The sequence below is a fragment of the Galeopterus variegatus genome, unplaced genomic scaffold (assembly GCF_000696425.1).
Source record: "Galeopterus variegatus unplaced genomic scaffold, G_variegatus-3.0.2 Scaffold12, whole genome shotgun sequence".
NCBI lineage: Eukaryota > Metazoa > Chordata > Mammalia > Dermoptera > Cynocephalidae > Galeopterus > Galeopterus variegatus.
The window spans coordinates 1,623,896-1,646,314 of NW_007726123.1; the positions used below are offsets into that span (position 1 = coordinate 1,623,896).

General features: G+C 37.5%; 1 protein-coding gene across 1 annotated transcript in view; it reads left to right on the forward strand.

Annotated features, from left to right (window-relative positions):
- UBR3 (ubiquitin protein ligase E3 component n-recognin 3 (putative)) overlaps positions 1 to 22,419 on the forward strand; it is a gene marked incomplete at its 3' end in the record, with an annotated part of 190,842 nt that overhangs the window by 20,426 nt on the left and 147,997 nt on the right. Inside the window, exons 2-5 of the mRNA XM_008592392.1 lie at positions 9,336 to 9,475; positions 12,254 to 12,412; positions 20,309 to 20,452; positions 21,173 to 21,222. Coding sequence (XP_008590614.1) covers positions 9,336 to 9,475; positions 12,254 to 12,412; positions 20,309 to 20,452; positions 21,173 to 21,222 — 493 coding nt within the window. The remainder of the gene's footprint in view (positions 1 to 9,335; positions 9,476 to 12,253; positions 12,413 to 20,308; positions 20,453 to 21,172; positions 21,223 to 22,419) is intronic.

The following is a 22,419-nucleotide window of genomic DNA, read 5'->3' on the forward strand; positions in this document are numbered from 1 at the left end:
TTTTGTCTTTTTTCCGTGTCCGGCAACGGATCGCAACCCTCAGTGTCGCCCCCGTACCGGACCGGGACCAGCAACGGGATCGCAACCCTTGGCGTTGCCCCCGCGCCTCGCTCAGCCAGTGAGCGGGAACCGGTCTGTATGTGGGATCCGAACCCTCGGGCGGGAGCGCCGCCCCGCTTCCCAAGCCGCGCACTATCCAGTGCGCCACCGGGCCAGCCCAACATGAACTATTCTTAGCCCTGTGTAATTCTTGGAAATTCTTCTGCCTGTTCCTTGGTGACCGTCTTTTCTCCAGCCTTGGGTATTTCCACTCATAAAAGCCAAAATTCCGCTCTGCTAAAGACCCAAGGGTACCTCTCTGCAGATCTTCAGAGCTTTCTTTCAGTCCTTCAAATTCTAACTACCTTAGGCCAGCCCGTGGCTCACTTGGTAGAGTGCGGTGCTGATAACATCAAGGCCACGGGTTCGGAGCCTATATAGGGATGGCCAGTTTGCTCACTGGCTGAGCGTGGTGCTGACAACACCAAGCCAAAGGTTGAGATCCCCTTACCGGTCATCTTTAAAAAAAAAAAACAAAAAAACAAATTCTAACTACCTTAATATCCCTAAATTCCAGTCTCTTTTCTCAACTCTCTGAGGCCACAGGTTCTCTCTTTGGGTTCAGGCCCCTCCCTTTGCTGCAGCTTAGAAAGTGCCTTTAAGCAGTAATCCGGTGCAGTTGTGGGACTCACCTTTTTGTTTTCCTTCACTAAGGGTCAAATTTTGCCCTGTCTGTTGTCCAGTGTTCACAAACCATCGTTTCATACTTTTAAAAATGGTTTTCTCTTATTTAAGGTGAGAATGTAAATTTAGTCCTTGTTACTCCATCTTGACAATTTTTTCACCAATGTGAGTTTTTTTCCTTAATGTAGCTTCAATGCATTTATGTGTCTATCTATTTTTTTTTTTTTTAAAGATGACCAGTAAGGGGATCTTAACCCTTGACTTGGTGTTGTCAGCACCACGCTCTCCCAAGTGAGCTAACCAGCCATCCCTATATAGGGATCTGAACCTGTGGCCTTGGTGTTACCAACACCCTACTCTCCCAAGTGAGCCACGGGCTGGCCCCTATCTATTTTTGGCGGCTGTTGGGTAAGGGGATCTGAACCCTTGACCTTGGTGTTATGGCTACCACACTCCAACCAAGTAAGCTAACTAACCAGTCCTAATGCATTTATTGAATGAAATGGAGCATGTTTTCATATGTTTAATGGCCATTGGTATTTCCTTTTCTCAGTTTTCTTTTGGATTGTTTTAGGGAAAATAGCCCTTTGACTACTTATGAGTTGGAAACATTTTTTCCCATTTGTCTTCTGACAAACAAATGCCCATGGACATGTTTTTCATGGAGAAATTTTTTATTGCCAATTTTTATGTTTATTAATATTTTTTCCTATGGTTTCTAGATTTTGTCATACTTAAGCTGTCCCCTCTACATGATTATTAAATAAATTCCTCATTTGCCTCTAGCACTCTAATGATTTCACATTTTGCATTTGCTTTTTTTTATATGTTAGGAATTTATTTATCATCGCGGTGTGAGGTGTGAGGAAATTCCTCCCCCCTCCCCAGACTTGGCTGGTTTACCTAATTATGTCAATACCATTTTTCTGAATAAGCCATGATTTTTGCGTAGATTTGTATTCTACCTTTATCATAAATTAAATTCCATATATATTTGGTTCTCTTTCTGGACCCAGAATAATTAATCTGACCATTAATCTGTACCACATTGTTTTCTTTATGCTTTCAGCTTTCAATTTATATTTACTATCTTAATAGTTTAATACATTTGCAACATTTCTATTTTTACTTTCAAGTTTTTTTTTTTTTTAAAAGATGACCGGTAAGGGGATCTTAACCCTTGGCTTGGTGTTGTCAGCACCACGCTCAGCCAGTGAGCGAACCGGCCATCCCTATGTGGGATCCGAACCCGGGGCCTTGGTGTTATCAGCACCGCACTCTCCCGAGTGAGCCACAGGCCAGCCCTACTTTCAAGTTTTTTGATCTTATAAGAATTCTGTAATTTAAATTTTTAGTTTTCATATATCTTTTGCTTTTGCTTTTCTAGTACTTTAGGGCCCACCAAATAATATCTAAGTCTGTGTAGATGGAATTTAAAGATTTTTCTTTTAGTTCTTACCATTTTATAACCTAACAATTTTACATATGAGATGCATCTGTACTTTAATGAAATTCTGTGAATTAGAGATATAGAAATGTATATCTAGAGAAATGACCCAAGAACACATATAGGTGAATTTCTGACTCCCCCTTTCTCTGCTCTATAGTTGATTTGATTGTTTATCTTACCTTATATTACATTTATTATCATAATTATTTCATAAGTTATTTAATTGTTTATGATAGTTTATTTATCATCATTGTCTGTCTCTGCCCTCTAAAATGTAAGCTCTCCAAAGGCTGGATATGACACTGTTGATTCTTTCAACTTTAAAATAAGTTTTGATATGTGATAAAGCTACTCCACTTTTATTACTCTTCGGAATTTTTTTTAGCTATTCTTGCATATTTATTCATATGAACTTTAGAATCAGCTTGTTTATTCCTTATTGATATTTTTACTAGGATCATATTAAGTATATAGATTAGGTAGATACCATATATCTTTACAGTAGGCCTTTTGTGATCTTCCAGGAGTCTTTTAACAATTTTATTAGTTAGGTGTGTCATTTAATATTCCTGAGATTTTCCCATCTGTGAAATGAAAGGTATAGATTATTTGATCAGGGGCTTTTAATTTGGGGGTCTGTTACTCTCCATGGATCTCTGTGAATAATCTAAAATTATATGTAAAATATTGTATATCTGTGTAATTTTTGCTAAGTTGGGAATGCGATGTATGTGCGAAAGGCTAATTTGAAGGAGAGCTTATTATCTCAGGTGTTTTTCTAATTCTTGAAATATGTGGTTGAGTTGAGTTGTCCTCTTCGTTCCCTCCTACCCCCCACCAAGTTTCAGTAATTTGCAAATGGACCACCAGAACTCCCTTCCCTTTTGTTTCCTCTCTCCTCTCCTTCTTTCAGAGTCCAGGAATTATTCTGCTTTTAGTCATTTGAATTTGATATCAGTGGAGAAATAAGGAGGGTTTCTGGGGTGCTGGTAATGTTCTGTTTCTTGATCTTGAATTGATGGTTACAAGGGTATGCTCACTTTGTGATACTTCGTTGAATTGTACACTTAATCTTTGGGGCAACTTTCTATCAGTTGTAGTTCAATGAAAAATTTTAAAAAGATGATGTAAAACAAAATTTGGAAGTGTCGTTTTATTCACTATATCTATAGTTCTATTTGATCATTTTAGAATTAATTACAGTAATTGTTAGGTCAGTAGATTACAGTATAGAAGTATTGATTCCCTCAGTCCTCAAGACAGACAGATGGGCAGGGTCTGAGCAGCCTCAAGTTGCCTCTGTCACATCCAAAAATCATTTTTAATACTTTAGTCAAATATTGCTGTAACATCCTGCCTCATTAAGGAATATTTAACCTTCTTAATCTTGCAAAACTGTTGGGTTCCTGTGACCTCTAATTGCCAACGTGAACACTGTGTCACTTTTTTTTTTTTTAACGGGTGGCTGGTACAGGGATTGAACCCTGAACCTTGGTGTTATCAGCACTGTGCTCTAACCAACTGAGTTAACTGGCTAGCTTCCTGCCTCATTTTTAACTTGGAGCTATACCAATTGTATAGAAAGCCCTCCTCTGTCGACTTGGGGAGACATTTTTTTTGGCGACTGGCCAGTATAGGATCTTGGTGTTATAAACTGCACTCTAAACTGGGCTAACAGCCAGCCCAGGGGAGAGATCTTTAGTACTTGTTTACATGTAGTTTCATTTGTCAGGCTTTTTGACAGATCTTACTGGTGTGTTTTGGTCAGCTCACTTGAGTTGTTGGTTCTAGCTGTAGCCTTAGTCATTGCTGATGACAATGACATGCGTTTCAGGATCAATTTAGGTGTTATAAATTAAGTAAATTCTTGACAGTTGAATCTGTACAACCTAAATACACAAAATAACAATAGCAAATTCTCCCTGCCCCCCCATAATTTGGCCTGTAGCCTAAATATCACCTCTACAGAAAGGTGTTCTCTGATAAACCCAATCTAAAGGAGTCTAGTGGATATTTTCTATGCATTGTGCCATCAGATATTTTCATATTTCTCCCTCTCATTTACCACCCCTCTCCCCCAAAAGTTATTTCCATGAGAGCAAGGCCCCTGTATTCCTAGGGCCTAAGTGCCAGGCATCTAGTAGTTCTTCAAAAAAATATTTGAACAATTAAATGGGTCTCCGGTGATTTTTTAATTGGATGCCTTTAAAATAATTTTTGGTGTTCTGCTATTAGATTCTTTGTTTTATGAAGTCTTTGTAGAGTATCTGCTATGTAAGTTGCTTTAGTCCCCACACTGCTCAGCCAGAAATGCAAAAACCAACTTCATTTGGCAATCTTGTAGTATGTTACATCCATATTGGACATTCTACCTCACTTAATAAACTAGTTCCCAGTGCTTGGTTCTTTTGGATATTAATTTTTTCAAGCTGCAGTCTTTTGACACACTCCTGTGACCTCAGTCCGTAAGTTACTTATACCATTCTTGCTGTTCGTTGGGCTTATTAGTTCTAGGTTGAAACTTCACTCTTCAAAGCCATTTGGTGCTCTGTTCAAATTGTTCTTCACTCTTTGCCCAGTAGATCTTTTGAATTGGTTTCTTTCCTGCACAGAAAATGTCTGAAAGATCTTTCTATGCCTTCTAATCCTTTCTCTTTTCCTTCTTTTCAGCTGTTAAGTCTTTCAATGCATCCTTCAGTTTTTGTGCCCCGTATGTTTTCCCATTCTTCTCTTCTGGCTTTTCTTTCATGTTTTTTCTCTCTTTTCACATTTATGCTTATAGGCTCTTTCAATTATCTTAGAGTACCATTGGCTCTCTAACCTGTTAACACAGGCCAGGTTCTCCTTTATCTTCAAATGCTCTTATAGAAACAATACCATTTTAAGTTTCCTTAATTTTATTTAGATATTGAGTGCCCCAGATGGAAGAAGTTCTTAAATTTGTATTTCTCTTTAGATCAAAGTTTGGACCTTATGGTGTAATGCTTCTTAACCTTTTTATGATATGGTAGATGCGGAAAATGATTTTTGGATGGGATACAGACAGCAGAGAAGGCTGCTCAGATCCCACCCATCTGTCTGCCTTGAGGACTAGGGGAATCAGTATCTCTACATTGTAATCTACTGACCTAAAAATTGGAAGCTCTACTTTAAGGACAGATAGACCTCAGCAGACTGTGAACATTCTGAATGCTTTATTTTGTGTTTGTATATTTTTTTTTTTAAAGAAAGAGTTGTAACTTTCATTAAATTCTCAAAGAGGTTCTTGAACCAAAAGAGAGTAAGAATTAATGATTTAAATTGTAGAACTAAAACCAAATGTATGGCATAACTTATTATTGTTTGTCTTTGGTTTTTCCTTTTGATTACAAAGTAACACATATGTTTCTTATATAAAATTCAAACATTATAGGTAGAATTAATGTAAAAAGTAAAAATATGCCATATTCCACTCCCATTTTCTACCAAATTTGGTACACATTTCTCCAACTATTTTTCTTCTCATATGTATATATTAACATTTCTTTTCCCTTCCTTCTCCAAAATTTTATTTGTAAAAAAGATTACAGTGTTCATACTAGTATGCAATTCTTTTCTCAATTTATCACAGATATGGTTATATTTTAGTGCCTGTTGAGCTACCTCATTCTTTTTAACAAATGCAAAGTATTTTATGGATCTACCATAGTTTGGTTATCTTTTCTTCCATTAATGAACAGATGAGTTGTTTCTAACTTTTCTGAATTGCAAACTGTAGTGTAATGAAAATTTTTGTAAATATATTTTTGCAAATTTAGGAGTATTTCTGTATAATGAATTCCTAGACATAGAAATTTCTTTAAATGTTTTTATGAACATTTAAAATTTTAATAGATATTGTAAAAGTGCCACCAAAAACTGGACCTGTTTATACTTACATATGGATGATAAAAATTTCTGAACATGGTTTTCAACAGTGAATTAGTAAAGTGGATTTTATCTAACTTGCAAGATGAGAAGGCCATTTTTATGTTATGAAAATGATCAAACATACATAAAGGTAAATACAGCACAGCACTGAACCTTCATATACCCATCATCCACACTCAATATTTATCAAGATTTTTGCCACATTTGCTTCAACTGCCCTTTTTCCCCCTTTTGCTGAAGTATATTAAAGCAAATTCCAAAACTCATGTCATTTCACCGTAACATGTTCCAGTATTCATGTTCAAAAAAATTGATATTTTCTTTCTATTTGTTAATTTTTAGCTTTTTAGTACAGATAATTTCAAACGTATGTAAAAGCAGTAGCACAATGAACCTAACTAGTAGGAGTCTTTTATTAGGAAAAAATTCTTGGCACCATTTTTGACTTAAAGACAAATTTAAACCACATTATTTTAAACTGGTGCCTTAAAATTCAGAAAGAAGTACTTTATTGGCTTTGAGCATAACATAATGAAATCCCATGTATCCATCTCCCAGTTTCAACAATTAGCAATGAATAGGTGGTCTTGGTGTACTTCCACCTACTTTCCGTCACTCCACCAGATTATTTTGAAGCAGGTCACATACTGCATTTCATCTGTAAATATTTCTCCCTCTTTCTGTCATCTAAAAGACAAGAACTTCTCTTTTCAGTGATAATCACAATACTGTGTTGTTCACCCAATATACCTTAATATCAAATATCCATAAACATTTTCTTTTTTTTCTTCTTTTTTTTTTTTTTTTGTCTTTTGTCTTTTGTCTTCTTTCCGTGTCCGGCAACGGATCGCAACCCTCAGTGTTGCCCCCGTACCGGACCGGGGACCGGCAACGGGATTGCAAACCTCGGTGTTGCTCCCGCGCCTCGCTCAGCCAGTGAGCGGGAACCAGTCTGTATGTGGGATCCGAACCCTCGGGCGGGAGCGCCGCCGCGCTTCCCAAGCGGCGCACTATCCAGTGCGCCACCGGGCCGGCCCCATAAACATTTTCCTATATAACCACAATGCCATTATCACACCTAATAAAATAAACCATAGTGAACTACTACCCAGTTCATAATCAGATTTCTTGACTAGCAACTGCCCTTTTGAGTTGGTTTGTTAGAATTTGTTCCCATGTTATGTCAATTATTGGGTTTCTTAAGCATCTTTTAACCTAGAGTGGCCCTTTGGCCCCCTTTCCATCCCTGCCACTGACAGGTTGCAGAAACCGGGTCAGTTGTTCTGTGTAATGTCCCACATTCTTGATTTGTCTATTTGCATTTTTGTGGTGTCATTTAATTTGTTCCTTTATCTCTCATACTTCTTGTAAGTGCAAGTTAGCCCTATAGACTTGGTGTCATTCAAGTTTAACTTGTTTGAGAAGAACACTTACTTCATAAATGGTGCTGTGTGCTTCACATGCATCACAGTATCTGGTTTTTTCACTTCTGGCCGTATTAAGATTGATAAGGATATGATAGTCTGATCTGTAAGTGGAAAATTTCCCCTCAAACTATCTTCTAATGGCTCCATCACATGGGTCAGTTTTTCAGTACGTATCACAAAATGGTCATTTTCCAGTTATTCATGTTTTGTTTTAATAAAATTCATTGCTTTGATTATTAGAGAACTGGAGCACCTTTTCATATGTTTATTGGTTATGCAGTACTTCTCTTATGAATTATTCATGACTTTGCCTGATTTTTCTATTGAATTGTTTTCTTTTTCTTATCAATTTTTGAGAGTTTGTAATCATGATATATTACTCTTCTGTTTTACATATTGTAAATATTTTTTCTAGTTTGTTGCTGTTTTCTGCTTAGAAGCTTTTGACTTATGTAGTTATTTGTTTTCTTTTATGGCTTTTGGTGTCAAGTCTTAGGTATTCAATACTCAGATAATATAGGAGAATAGTTAATTTTCTTCCACGTTACTTTTCTCAACTTTGATTTTTATTGTGTATTGTGTAAGGTAGGTATCGAATTTACTTTCTGCATTTAGTAATCTATTTGGTCTTAAAACAATTTATAAGAAGTCTTCTACCCACCACATTGAATTGAGATGCAACACTTATATATATTAAATTTACAAATTTATGTACTCTTTTTCTGGACTCCATTGTGGTCCATAGATGTTATATTACCATGGAGGTTTTTTTTTTTTTTTTTTTTTTTTGTCCTTTTTGAGACTGGCCGCACCGCGCTCAGCCAGTGAGCGCACCCATCATCCCTATATAGGATCCAAACCCACGGCGGGAGTGCTGCTGCGCTCCCAGCGCCGCACTCTCCCAAGTGCGCCACAGACTTGGCCCTACTGTGGAGTTTTAATTAAAATAGTTTTATATTATGTTTTAAGGTCCAGTTCACTATCATTAATCTTTTTTTTTTTTTTTCAAGTTTTGCTAATATTTTTCACGTATATGCTCTTCCATTTGAACTTTATCCATTGGGATTTAAACTAATGGCATCAAGTTGGAGGAACTGACTTAAAAAAATTTTTTTTTTGGTCTTTCCATTTAGGAGTTTAGTTTTTCTCTATTCACTTCTTTTATGTTTTTCAGCTAAAGTAGTTTCTGCATTCTTCCTGTTATGTTTATTTCTAGGCATTTTATATGTTTCATGTGGTAATTTTATGTTTGGCCATGAAATAATTTATTTGTGATTATTTGGATTGTGAGTATAGGATAGTTTACTTCATTTTTGCTCAGTTTTACCAATCATACTTTAAAATGAGTAAACAAGATTAAAAGGAATGTATACATTTGAGAGTATAAACTTAAAATTCAAGCGTTTATATCACTTATTCATTAATGCAGTAAATTAGAAATAGTTAAGAAATTGAAAATATAAATTCCTTGGAAATGATCAACTTGTACTTAATGGTTTATAAAGAGTGGAAGTAATAAAATAGTATTTGAAAGTAATAAATTGCAGTTAAAAAATATAAATCCTGTAATGAGATTTTCTTTTTGTATTCTAGTTGGAACCTAACTAGTATGGTCTTTTATTAGGAAAAATCTCCCTGAGTGCCATTTTTGATTAAAGACCAATTAAAACTATATTCCTTTAACTTGGTGCCTTAAAAATCATAAAGGAGGATTATATTGACTTTGATATTGGCCTGCATTCTGTTTATGAATATTGTAAATAGAAATGATATATTCTTGGCCAGTTAGACATCACTGTTAATTTTTTTTCTTTTTCACATTACAGGTTTTGCAAAAGGCATCAAATTAAATCAAGTTCAAATATTCCTTGTGTCCCCAAAGACTTACTGATGATGTCTGAATTTGTTCTTCCAAGATTTATTTTTTGTCTTATTCAGTACTTAAGAGAAGGCTATAATGAACCAGGTATGTTTTAATCCACTCCATGTTAATATTCTTTTAAGTTTCCAATTAACAAAGTTTTGGCATTAATAATGAGGTGAATTTTTTCAGTTATTATTCTTTTGCTTAATGTTTGTAAAGAGATGACTGCAAAATACAGAGAGACTGAATAAAAACATACTAAAAATAAATTATATAACCTTATAGATACTTTGCTGTAGGCATGGTTTGGCACTTTCTGCTTCTGGGGTCATAGATGTTTTTGATCAAACTTATTGGACCTTTTGCGGATGAGAAAGTAATCTTAAAGTGCCTTTATTTGCAATCATATCAGTGACTTTATGATAGAGCAGAGTTAAGATGTTCTGGAAATGTCTGAATTTATCTTAGAGTATTAGGAGATAAACTACTATTTTACCAATTTTTTGGGTAGAGGTCTGTATATATATTTATTCCCCTACATGTATATTATATAATAACTTATGGTAAGGTCAGATTGCTCTCTTATATATATATATTCTCATTATATTTGAATTCTGTCTTATTGGGGTGTATGGGTATAAGCATCATGTTAGTATTAAAAAGAGAAAAGAAACATTCAAGTTACAGGTATTCTTGCCTTCTAAGATTTAGTCACAATCTTGATTAATATAGTTTAATTAAATATTTGGATTTAAGTATCTATTAAAGTTCTCAGTCTGACATTGTGAATTACAGATATCAATTAGTGGTATGAAACAACTGTATTAACTTTTTATGTTTTCTTTTACTTTTCTAATGATACCTGCATTTTTATCATATGACACCACATTTTGCATTATTTTTAGTAGTTTTAAATTATTTAATACTATAAATAATCTTATATTCAGTTTGATACACATTTTTATCTTCTGTTCTCATCTTTAAAGTGTGAGGAATTATTATATAACATCATCATTTCTAACTATCTTGTTATCTTTATTGTGAGCAAACTTTTGTACTTCCTTATTTGTACATTTTAAGCAAAAATGCACAATCCTTTAAGTACTTCTCCTCTCAGAGTGTATATCTTAAAAATACAGAAAAATATTATTTTGATTTAATCCCAGATTACTATCTCTTTGTAATGAAGGAACCAGGTACCAACTGGGTTATTGAAGTTGCCCTCTGCATTATTTCTCATAAACTAGTTAACAGACTCTTTGAGAATTTACATTTTATATTATAACTGTCCTATTTTAGAAATGTGATGGGTAGAAATCATTTATAATGAGAACCTTAAAACTTACCATTACTTTAATGAAGTTCATGGAAAAGTATATTATATTTATTTTTTTCTTTGGTGATATTTAGCAGTTATAAAATGTAGGCAATGTAAATACATAGCTTTGGAAATTATTTTATCTATCTGAAAACATAAAGGAATAAATGGAAGCATTTTTCATCTGAAGATGAGCTTCATGAACGTAGATTTGTGAAATTTTCATTTTTACATTACCACTTGTGCTCAGCATTAATTTCTGTGCAAAAAAAAAAAAAAAGATACTGTATTACTTTGTGTAGAGATCATTGTTTAAAATTAAAGAAGGAACTTGCAATCATCTAATTCAAGGTGATGGAAGCTCAGAGATCTTGTGGTTTCACAGTTGCATTGGGTTCTGTTTCTCATTTCACCCTATAGTCCTTAGATCAGTGTTAGAGCTTATGTCAGAGCCTTTGGAAACCAACAGTAAATGTTGATTAAGTATCTACTATGTTGCCACATAAGTCATTGGGTAGCATATAAAGATGAATGATATGTAGCATTAGCTTTCCACTGAGAAAAGAAGGTTTGAGAAGCTGAATAAAAGTTGAATGAAATTGATGTCCCCTTTCCTGAGTACAGTCTGTCTTGTAGCTCCCTAATAAGTATTCTTTTAATCAGTGATGGCTAAGCTCCAGATATTTCTATATACTTTTTCCTGTTAGATTTTAGCTTCTTTAAAAGACCTCTTTTTCAGGGCTGGCCCGTGGCTCACTTGGGAGAGTATGGTGCTGATAACACCAAGGCCACGGGTTTGGATCCCTAAATAGGGATGACCCGTTAGTTCACTTGGGAGAACGTGGTTCTGACAACACCAAATCAAGGGTCTTTCCCAGTTGCTGTTCAAGTTTCTTATCTCTCCCTTCAGATCTGCTAGGCATATTTTGCCTGGTGTGTGTGTGTGTGTGTGTATATATATATATATTTTTAAGTTTTTAGTAAAATCATTCATGTTTATGAAAAGTTACCTTTCATTTTAGTTGCTTTGACCTTCACTTAATATGAGTCTATATTTTTGGAATGTGATAGGGGATGGGTTATTTTCTCTACAGGTTTAAATTTTAAATTTAGAGCTGACGTAATTTTGTCCTAATATTCTTCCACTACTCTCAATATATTTGAATTCTATCTTATTTTATTCTAGGGTGTGATTTTAGTTTTTTCTTAAATACTGTCTTATTTTGAAATGATCTAATGATTACATTTATATATCTGGAAGTTAGTACCCTCAGGCTGAATGCTTCTTACACAGATTAAATGTTTAATACTTTATGAGATCATCTCTTTTTCCCATCTACTTTTTTTTAGAGGACTGAATTCCTGAGCAAGTCTACCCTAGGCTGGGTGCTGGGCAGATACTAATTTTCTAAACAGTGTTCTTATATTGACCTTACTGATTATAAAATACTATCATCTAAGACACTTAATAATTCTTAAAGAATAAAATATTGTTATTCTTAGCAAAATATTTTTAAAAAAGTTACCCTTAATTATTTGATATATGATTTCTTGTTTTTTAGCAGCTGATGTACCATCAGAAAAAGACCTTAACAAAGTCCTTCAGCTCTTGGAACCTCAAATTTCCTTTTTAGAAGACCTAACTAAAATGGGAGGAGCAATGCGGTCTGTTCTTACTCAGGTTTTGACAAACCAACAAAACTACAAAGATCTGACTTCTGGTAAGTAAAATGTTAGAAGAAATTTATAATTTACTTATATTACTATAATCATAAGAAATAGTATATTTTAGAACTTAAAAGTAAAAAGTATTTTTTTTTATAGAATGCTAAAGCTGGAAGTTATTAAGAGAACTTCTTATTTTATGGATAAGGATACTGAGCCCAGAAAAATTAAATAACCTGTTTAAGACCTCACCAGTTTATGTTGGTGTTGGGACTAGAACCCACGTTTCCTAACTTTTGGTGTGACATATTCATAATTAAACTCTACTTCTTCAAATAAGAGCAACCACTACTTCTGTGCTTTCATTTCTGGTATTCTAAACTTTTGCATTATATGGCCTAGGATTTTATAGTGATATAGAGTTTAAGTTATAAAACTTGGAATTGCTGAGTATTTGTGTACCTGTTATACAAGATGTTTTTTATTTTTGTTTTGGCAGCTGGCTGTTAAGGGCATCTGAACCCGTGACCGTGGTATTATAAGGCTGCGCTCTAACTTACTGAGCTAACTGGCCAGCCTATACAAAATAGTTTTTATGCCTTTAGTTTGCTCACATTTATAGTACAATAAATATATCAATTATTTAAAAATCTTGTTATAAATATTTTAAACAGTATTCTTTCTGCTGGCTTATGAACATCTTGTTTTATTTATTTTTATTTTTATTTTTATTTTTTTCCTTTTTGTCTTTTTTCGTGTCCGGCAACGGATCGCAACCCTTAGTGTCGCGCCCGTACCGGACCGGGACCGGCAACGGGATCGCAACCCTCGGTGTTGCGCCCGCACCTCGCTCAGCCAGTGAGCGGGAAGCGGTCTGTATGTGGGATCCGAACCCTCGGCAGGAGCGCCACCGTGCTCCCAAGCAGTGCACTGTAGCAGTGCGCCACCGGGCCGGCCCCGTGAAATAAAGTAAATCTTTTTTTTCTTTTTTCTTTTTTTTCCATTTTGTCTTTTTTCGTGACCGGCAACGGGATTGCAACCCTCGGTGTTGCGCCCGCACCTCGCTCAGCCAGTGAGCGGGAAGCGGTCTGTATGTGGGATCCGAACCCTCGGCAGGAGCGCCACCGTGCTCCCAAGCAGTGCACTGTAGCAGTGCGCCACCGGGCCGGCCCCGAACATCTTGTTTTGAAAATTGAAGTTCATCATGTTTCTTCAGAATAGTGAAATTTTCATCTTTATTGTTTACCATATGTCATTTATAGTCTTGTCTTATATATTTATTTCTTCAACAAATACTTATTAAGTACCCATAATATGCTTGACTCTGGGCTAGGCTTTAGAGCATGAGGTGGGGAAGGTAATCCTATCCTTCCCCTTTTAAAGATTATGGTTTAGTGAGTGAGATGACATTAATAAAACTCCCAAACTAAAAATTTGTGTACTTTAATTATAAACTGTAGTAAATGCTATGGAAAGGTAGGGCAAGTGGTTATAAAATGGAGACCTGATTTTAATGGTGGAGGAGGTGGAGACATTTTACTGAGGAAGTTTTATTTAAAGTAAAACCTAATGCTTGAGAGGAAGTCATTTAGCTAGAGGGTGAGAGGACTTGGGTGGTAATGGGGTGGGTTAGATTCCAGGCAGAAGACATCTTCCGCTTCTGACTGTTGGACTAGCCCTTATATCATAAATAATATAAAACTGGATAAAAGGTGAGGCATCTGTTTTCAGACATTGGACAACAGGCAGCACAAGACCATAAACTCTTCTTTTGCTCAGAAAGGAAGAGCGTGAGTGAGCCTCATGATTGCTCTGGTTCTGTCTGGGGACAACTTCCTGACTGTAGTGCAGCAAGCCGGCATTGAGCAGAACATGGTGGTTCCGCTGAGTTAAGAATGCAGAGATCACAGTTTAGGGCAGCTGAAGCAATTGGAAACTGTGGTATCTTTGGGATGCAGCACTGAGATATGGTGGGACTGACTTGTGTTGGAACTCTGAAGTGCTTGGCTGAGGACTGAGTTACACATGTATGGGATAAGACTACCTAAATCTACTAGAGAGTGGCTGCTATGGGATTAAAAGCAGAATTGTGATATAAGAGATGAAGCAGTTTTGGGGGACATTGGAGTTGCAGCCGGACCAGACTGGAAAGACCTTGCTAATACCTCAGGCATGTAGCTGAGACACGAGAAGGCTAAACCTTGGAGTAAGGTATACTGTGTGTTAGCTTTAACAAAGCCTATAACCTTGACAGTATCTGCAAGGCAGGTAGAGTTTGGAGATGATTTCTGTTAATTTAGAGGGCCTTCTGAGCACCTTACGCTTTCCACAGGTCTGCCCCACATGAAGTATAAAACCAAGCCTAGGTGATCAGCCTGTAACTGAACTGTCATCTAGATAAGGAATTAGTACTCTTTATTTTGTTATTTTTATTTTTTTGGTGGCTGTCCAGTATGGGGATCCAAACCCTTGACCTTGGTTTTATCAAGAATATGCTCTAGCCAGCTAAGCTAACCAGCTAGCCAAAATATTAGTACTCTTTAGAGGAGGGTAACAGAATCAAGAATTTTTTATAATGTGTCATTAGAATATCCAGTATATGATAAAAATAAACAGACATGCAAGAAAATAAGAATTTGTATACTATGAACGTACTTCAAAATTTCACAGAAAAATAGAATTAAAAGATTATATGAATTTTTCTGTGAGCTTTCGGAAGTACCCTCATATAGTAAAGAAAAAAGGCTGGCTTGTTAGCTCAGTTGCTTAGAATATGGTGCTGATAATACCAGGGTTCAGGATTCAATTCCTGTACTGGCCAGCCACCTCTTACCCCCCAAAAACAGTTACTACAAAGTGGCCTTGAGATGGCCCAGATGTTGGGGTTTAACAGCTAAAGACATTAAGGCAACTATTATAAATATATTCAAGAAATTAAAGGAAAACATGTTCAAAGAATTAAAGGAAAATATGATGTTAATGAGTGAAGAGACAAAGAATTTTAGCAAAGAAATGTAAACAAAAAGAACCAAAGTGAAATTCTAGAACTGAAAGTTATTGTAAAGTACAATAGCTAAATTGAAAAACTCACTGGATGGATTTAGCAGCAGATTGGAGAAGGTAGAAGAAAGAGTTAGTGTATTTGAACATAGATCAATAGATTATCCGATCTGGAGAACAGAGAGAAAAGTGATTGAAGAAAACAGCCTCAGAGGCCTGTTAGAATCAGATGATCTAACGTGCATGTAATTGGAGTCTCAAAACATTGAAGAAATATGACTAGAATTCCTCAAATTGGGTAATAAACATTGATTTATGGATCCAAGATGCTTAATGAATCCCAAACAGGATGAATGCAAAGAAAATCACACCTACACATCTCCTAGATTTCAGTCAGAGGGACCAGCATGTGGGAATATTTGTAGGTAGAGTGACCTTATTTTTTAATAAGGGACTAAAAAAGTCTAATGTGGTTGAAGTGAAATGAATGTAGGGGGACAGTGGAAATAAGGCTACCACTTTAGACTAGATCCAGATCAGGCAGCTCATCATGGGCCGTGTAAGATTTTACATCTTATTTGAAATGTAGTGGGAAGTCATGGGAATATTTTAAGCTTAACAGTGATAAGATCAGACACGTTTTTAAAAAAGATGACTTGTTTTGCCAACAATTGATTGGATGGGGCAAGAAAAGCAGCTCAAATGTAGAATTCTATGATAAAGATGATGATGGTAGCTTGTATTTGAGGTTTGGTGATGAAGTTGGAGAGAAGTAGAAATCATATGTGGACATCTATTATTTCTTCAACCTAGAAAATGGTTCAGAAACTATCAACTGTTGGGAAAGAGAAGAAGCATGTTGTTCCTTTTTTTTTTTTTTTCCTTTTTGTCTTTTTCCGTGTCAGGCAACGGATCGCAACCCTCAGTGTTGCCCCCGTACCGGACCGGGACCGGCAACGGGATCGCAACCCTCGGTGTTGCTCCCGCGCCTCGCTCAGCCAGTGAGCGGGAACCGGTCTGTATGTGGGATCCGAACCCTTGGCGGGAGCGCCACCACACTCCCAAGCGGTGCACTATAGCAGTGCGCCACCGGGCCGGCCCCGAAGCATGTTGTTCTTAATTGTAAGAATTATATTTAAGAATAATTTGTGGTAATTGTCCTCTTTTATTTCTATAAGTTTTCTAATTCTTACAGGAAGAACAATCTTTAGCTAACTTTTTTTTTGATCAGTCCAAAGCATTTATTTTAATTTTTTTGTTTTTTATTAGCATATTCATTGTTACAAATCATACTTATTCTTTATGCCCCTTATCCAATCTCTCACCTTCCTCCTCTCCCTCCCCCTCACTACTTCCTCCTCCCCTCTCTAATAACCATAGATTTGTCCTCTCCATCTGACAGATTAACTGTTCCTCTGTTGGTTTGTTGTCTAGATAATCTGTCCAGTACTGAGACAGGTGTGATCAAGTCTTCTCCTGTTATCATAAATCAGATGCTTCTTCTATGACTCTGGAGTGTGCTTTGTAGAGAGAGAGGACCTCTTTTATTTATTTATTTTTTGGTCTCTGCTGGTGCCTCTCCTTGTGTCAGTGAAGTTGAGAGTCTGGTGTGCCATCTGCATGGTGGCTATGACTGCTGCTATAGAGACTAGCTGCTTTTGTGGCAGCCATGGAAATTGTGGTGGCTATGGAGGGCTACCTGTGTGAAAATGGTGTTTTTGTGAACTCTTTAACTGGTTGTGGCTGGGTTTGGCTTCACCCCTCTCCATGCCTCGGGGCCCTGGAGTGGTGGTGGCAGCTTGCCTAGTTGCATCTGGGTTTGGCTTCCTCTAGATCCACGTTTCAGGACCCCAGTGGGGTCCCAGAAGGGTGGCTGCAGCTTGCCTAGTTGTGGCTGGGTTCGGCTTCCCCTGGCTCCATGCCTCATTCTAAGATGTTGTCGAAGAGCAGTTGTGGGGGAGAAGGAGAAGGGAAGGGGGAAGGAAAATAGGATGGGAAGAGGAGGAAAGAAGGGGAGCATGATCGAAGCCCATGGCCCCCTGCCTCATTCCGGCAGGGGAGATCAGGGGGCTTCCAGCAGTGGCTGTGTCATCACTGGGCTGGATTCAGATGTCAGGGGTGTGTGGCTGAGACCCTTGGCCCTCCCCATCTACTCCCTGGCTTGGGAGCTCAGGGATCTTCTGGTCCTTCCAGGTTTTATAGGTGATCTTTGGTGGTGTTAGACCTTTACTAGTTACTATCAAACTTGTCTCTGATCTGTGGATGTTTTTTTCTCTCAGTTCTGTATTGGATTATTTACTGTTCCCACCACTTAAACTCTGCACTGGACTTAATTTGTTGTCTTTTGCTTACTTCTAAAATGGGGGAACTTCCTGTGGGGACCAGCACTTGAGCCCAGTGGTTGAGCTAAATTGCTTCATTGCTGCTGATTCCCTGGGGAAGGCTTTCTGTGCAGCTCAGGTTTTAATTGTTGACCTTTTAAGTACTTCTGGGTCTTGTGAGATCTGGTAATCCTGGGTTCTGTGGAAACTCTGGTCTGGGCCTGGGACTTTTCAGCAAACTGCACCCCATATAGTTCTATATTCCTGACCAGTCTCCACTGACTGGTCCTGTGCTGATTGGAGGGCAGATCAGCTATCCATGCTGTGCGCCAATGTTCCCCCGGTGGACTGGTCTCCCCTACTGCCTGCACTCCAAACACTTCCCATGGGACGGACCATGCGCTGGTCCCTTGCAAGACCTCACCAGCCTCTGAGTGTTTGCTTTTTTCTGTTGTTTGTGGCTCTTCGCTCCTGTGTGGGTCCGTGCGAACCCTGTTAGTGATCTTGCTGGCCTGGGGGCCAAGGCCCTCTTCTCCCTGCCTCCTCCAATCAACTTCATATGAAGAGCACAGCTGTGGCTTTTGCCAGCTTTTTGGCTCCATGTGCTCACCAGCTCCAGCCTTAAAGTGGCCAGGGCTCAAAGTGGTGGGAGCGATCCATTCTTTCATTGTGGCTTCTCCTGCCTTTATGAACATCGTAGGTCTCACCTCTTCTTGCCCTGAGCTCTAGCCCTTAGCTAACTCTTGATGATGGAAATCAAATTAGATTTTGATTCAAAAGTTTGAAATTTGCAGTCTAGCCTTACTTCTACTGTGCTTGCATACTCACTTGCTAGCCATGTTATCTTTCTAAGTCTCAGTTTCTTCATTTGTAGAAATGGTGATTATACATTTTTCTCAAGGGTTGTGAAGGATTAATAAAATATATTTTGTTGATTAAATAGTATGACAAAAATTTTATCTGTCATTGAAGATCAATGCATGGATTTTTAATAATTCAGGAGACATTTAATCATTTCTTTTATAGGATCCTGAATGTTCTTTAAAAACTAATTGTGGTTGTTTTTAATATTGGACTTGAATCGAAGGAGGGATGTATTCTCGTTTTTTTAATTTGTGTTGGCGTTTTACTTATTTTTTTTGAACTGGCCCAGACAGAAGTTGTAAGTTAAAAAAAACCCACAAAACAACCCCCAAACCAAAAAAACTATTCTATTGCAATTATTGAGGGTAACAAAGAAAGGAAACATAGAAAAGCACAGCAAATATTAAACTCATTTATATATTTATATAATCAGTGACTTTGAGAGCTTAATTTAAGATACACAAGCTACCTAAGAAGTGGCAAATTTGATAATAATTTGGCTTTCATGTGGAGAATATATGTATATTTTAAAGAACTCTCATCAGTCTGTTTTTTTTTTTTCCTTTTTGTCTTTTTTACTGACCAGTAACGGGATCGCAACCCTCGGTGTTGCGCCCGTACCGGGGTCTGGCAATGGGATCGCAGCCCTCGGTGTTGCGCCCGCACCGCGCTCAGCCAGTGAACGGGAACCGGTCTCCACATGGGATCCGAACCCTCGGGGGGAGCGCCGCTGCACTCCCAAGCAGCGCACTCTCCAGTGCGCCACCGGGCCGGCCCAGTCTGGTTTTTTTTTTTTTGTTTGTCTTTTTCCGTGTCTGGCAACGGATCGCAACCCTCAGTGTCACCCCCGTACTGGACCGGGACTGGCAACGGGATCGCAGCCCTCGGTGTTGCTCCCGCGCCTCGCTCAGCCAGTGAGCGGGAACCGGTCTGTATGTGGGATCCGAACCCTCGGCGGGAGCGCCGCCGCGCTTCCCAAGCAGCGCACTATAGCAGTGTGCCACCGGGCTGGCCCCCCAGTCTGTTTTTTTAAAACTATTATTCCATGCTCCATAGTATATTAAAAGATAAGACAGTAATTATTAAGCTGAAATGCTAAAATAGAAGTTCTAGAATTAATTGTAGAACCTAAACTCAATATTATTAGAAATAAATTAGTTTTAACCAATATTTCTGTAGAAATTATACTTTTAATTCCTTAAATATGATAATAAAAAGCTTGGTAAAATGGGAATTAAAAGTAATTCTTTTTGGATTATTTGAAAATTCCACTTTGGTATTATTTCCCCTAAGAAGCCTTTCCTAAACTCTACTTTGAATAAGTCTGAAAGCTTAGTATTTTGAGAGCATGGATTGTCAAAACAAATGGTAAAGTCTGCTACATAATTGTCATCTACTATATTATCTGTCTGCCTTTCTTTTTCAAGTTCCTTGAAGGCTAGGATCATGCCTTATCAATCTTTGCACTCTCTGTGCCTTGCATATATTCCATTGTATATTTTAGATGCTCTAAATTATACAGATTTGGTGAAATTAATAGATTTCACTGTTTGTTATAAACATGCTGTGCATTCTGGATTGTTAATGGCAAACATAAGCACAAAAATGTTATCTGAAGCTATTTTATGTTATTTGTTCTAGGGATCCCCCTCCATTAGAATTTCACCTATTTTATGAAATAAAACCTATGTTAGTTAATGAGATGATTGTACTTAGATTTTGAGTGGAATTTTTTTCCCCTAATTTTAAATTTGTTTTAAATATTAGGTCTTGGAGAAAATGCTTGGGCAAAGAAAAGTCACGAAAAGTACCTTATAGCTTTGAAGAGCTCTGGTCTTACATATCCTGAGGATAAGCTTGTATATGGTATGCAAGAGCCATCTGCTGGTACTAGCACTCTGGCAGTTCAAGGTTGGTCTAAATATTTAATTTGAACATTAGTAACTTTTCTGTACTAAAATCAAAAAACAAACAAAAAAAACCCCTCTTAAACTTTACTCATTAATGAAGAAATTTATTTTGAGCTGAAATAGTGTGTCATTCCTTGCAAGAAAAGTAGTAAAATTTTACAGGCAAAAAATAATAGATTGGCCAAAGAAGAGAATGCATTTTCCTTAAGAGGAATTTGGTTAGTTTATTAAGGTTCTGATTCTAACTCATAGAAATGTAAAAGTTGCTGTTGAAGAGTAGCCGAAAACTTTACTAGCTTAATATTCTATTTTTTGTTTTTTATTAAAAACATTTTTTTTTGGTGGATGGCTGGTGTGGGGATCCGAAGCCTTGACTTGGTGTTATTAGTACCATGCTCTGCCGATAGAGCTGACCAGCCAGCTCCCAGCTAGCTTACTATTTTAGTAAACCATGGTTTAAAACTAAAAAGAAAGAGATCTTTTTGAAACATCACTTGTAATTATTAAATCTGCCTTTCACTGGTTTCCTATTGAAGTATCAACCTATTAGGTCCAAATTTATTTAAGATAAATGTTGAACTTTTCCAAAATAACTGTTAGAATGAGGTGTCCTAACATAGCAAAACTTAGCTTTTTGAGTTTGTATGTTTCAAAATAATTTAAAAGTAAAACTATATATATAACATCTATGAAGGGCAACATTTTTTTCTCCTCTCTAAAGGTTTTGAAGGTGCAACAGGAACATTGGGACAAGTAGATTCTTCAGATGAGGTGAGATTTAAAATTTAAAACTTTTTTATAAATAGAATTTTAAAAGTTTTAGAACTATGTAGATTTGTGGGTACTTTCTAGTTTAAGTTTCTCGTTCTACAGACAGGGATACTGAAGCTGAGAGTGGCTTCTGGGAAGCCTCGATCACACAGTTGCTTAGTGAAAGAACAAGAATTACAAGTAGATTTTTATTTCTTCTTTATAAGTCATTTCTCTTTTCACAGTTTAAAAGTGGGAGATAGAAATAGAGATTTTTCCGAAGAAGATATCCTTAAGTGTATCCAAATAGCTGTCATATGTACAGTGAAATTAAGAAAATTTAGCTAAGTCTAGAATAATTTCATAAAAGAACATGAAATGTAACTATTTTTCTGATCTCATAATAAAGTTACACCTTACATGTCAAGGATTATTTAAAAAAAGCAACGTACTGGAAAATAGACCGTCAATTCAGAATTTCAATTTTATGTAGTGTTTATTAATAAAAAATATTTCTTTAAAAAAATTTTATTAATTGTTTTTACATTCTACAGTGTTGTTATAGAGCAGTTGAGAGGGAGGAGAGGGAGAGGGGAAAGGAGAGGAAATAGGATGGAGGAAGGAGGAAGGGTGTGATTGAGGCCTGTGGAACACCCCCACATTCCCACAGGAAAGACCAGTGGGCTTCCAGTGGTGCCTTGGTTATTGCCGGGCTGGGTGCACATGTCAAGGGGGTGTGGCAATAGCCCTTGCCCCCCACCATCCCAGCTCAGGAACCCTGGGCCCTTCTTGCTGAGGCTTGCTGGTCGGCACTGGGCTGGTTGAACATGGGGGGTGGGGACGTGGTTGAGACCCTCAGTCCCCTGCACCCTGGCTTGGGAGAGCCCTGAGCGCCTCCTGTGGTAGCTGGGTAGTCACAGCTGGGCTGCTTGTGTGGGGGGATGTGTGGATGAGGCCCATGGCCCCCCACTGCCCTGGCTTGGGAGAGCCTGGGGCTTTTTCTGTGGTGGCTTGGTGGTTGTCACTGGGCTGGTTGCCCCTGTAGGGAGAGGTGTGGCCAAGGCCCTCGGCCCCCACCCTCGGGATTGGTTGAGGGTGTCAAGGGCCATGGCTGAGACCCCCAGCCCTCCCCCCTTCCTGTCTTGGTAGCCCAGGGAACTTCTAGTCCTTCTAGGTGTTATAGGTGTTCTTTGGTGAAATGAGACGTTTACTAGTTAT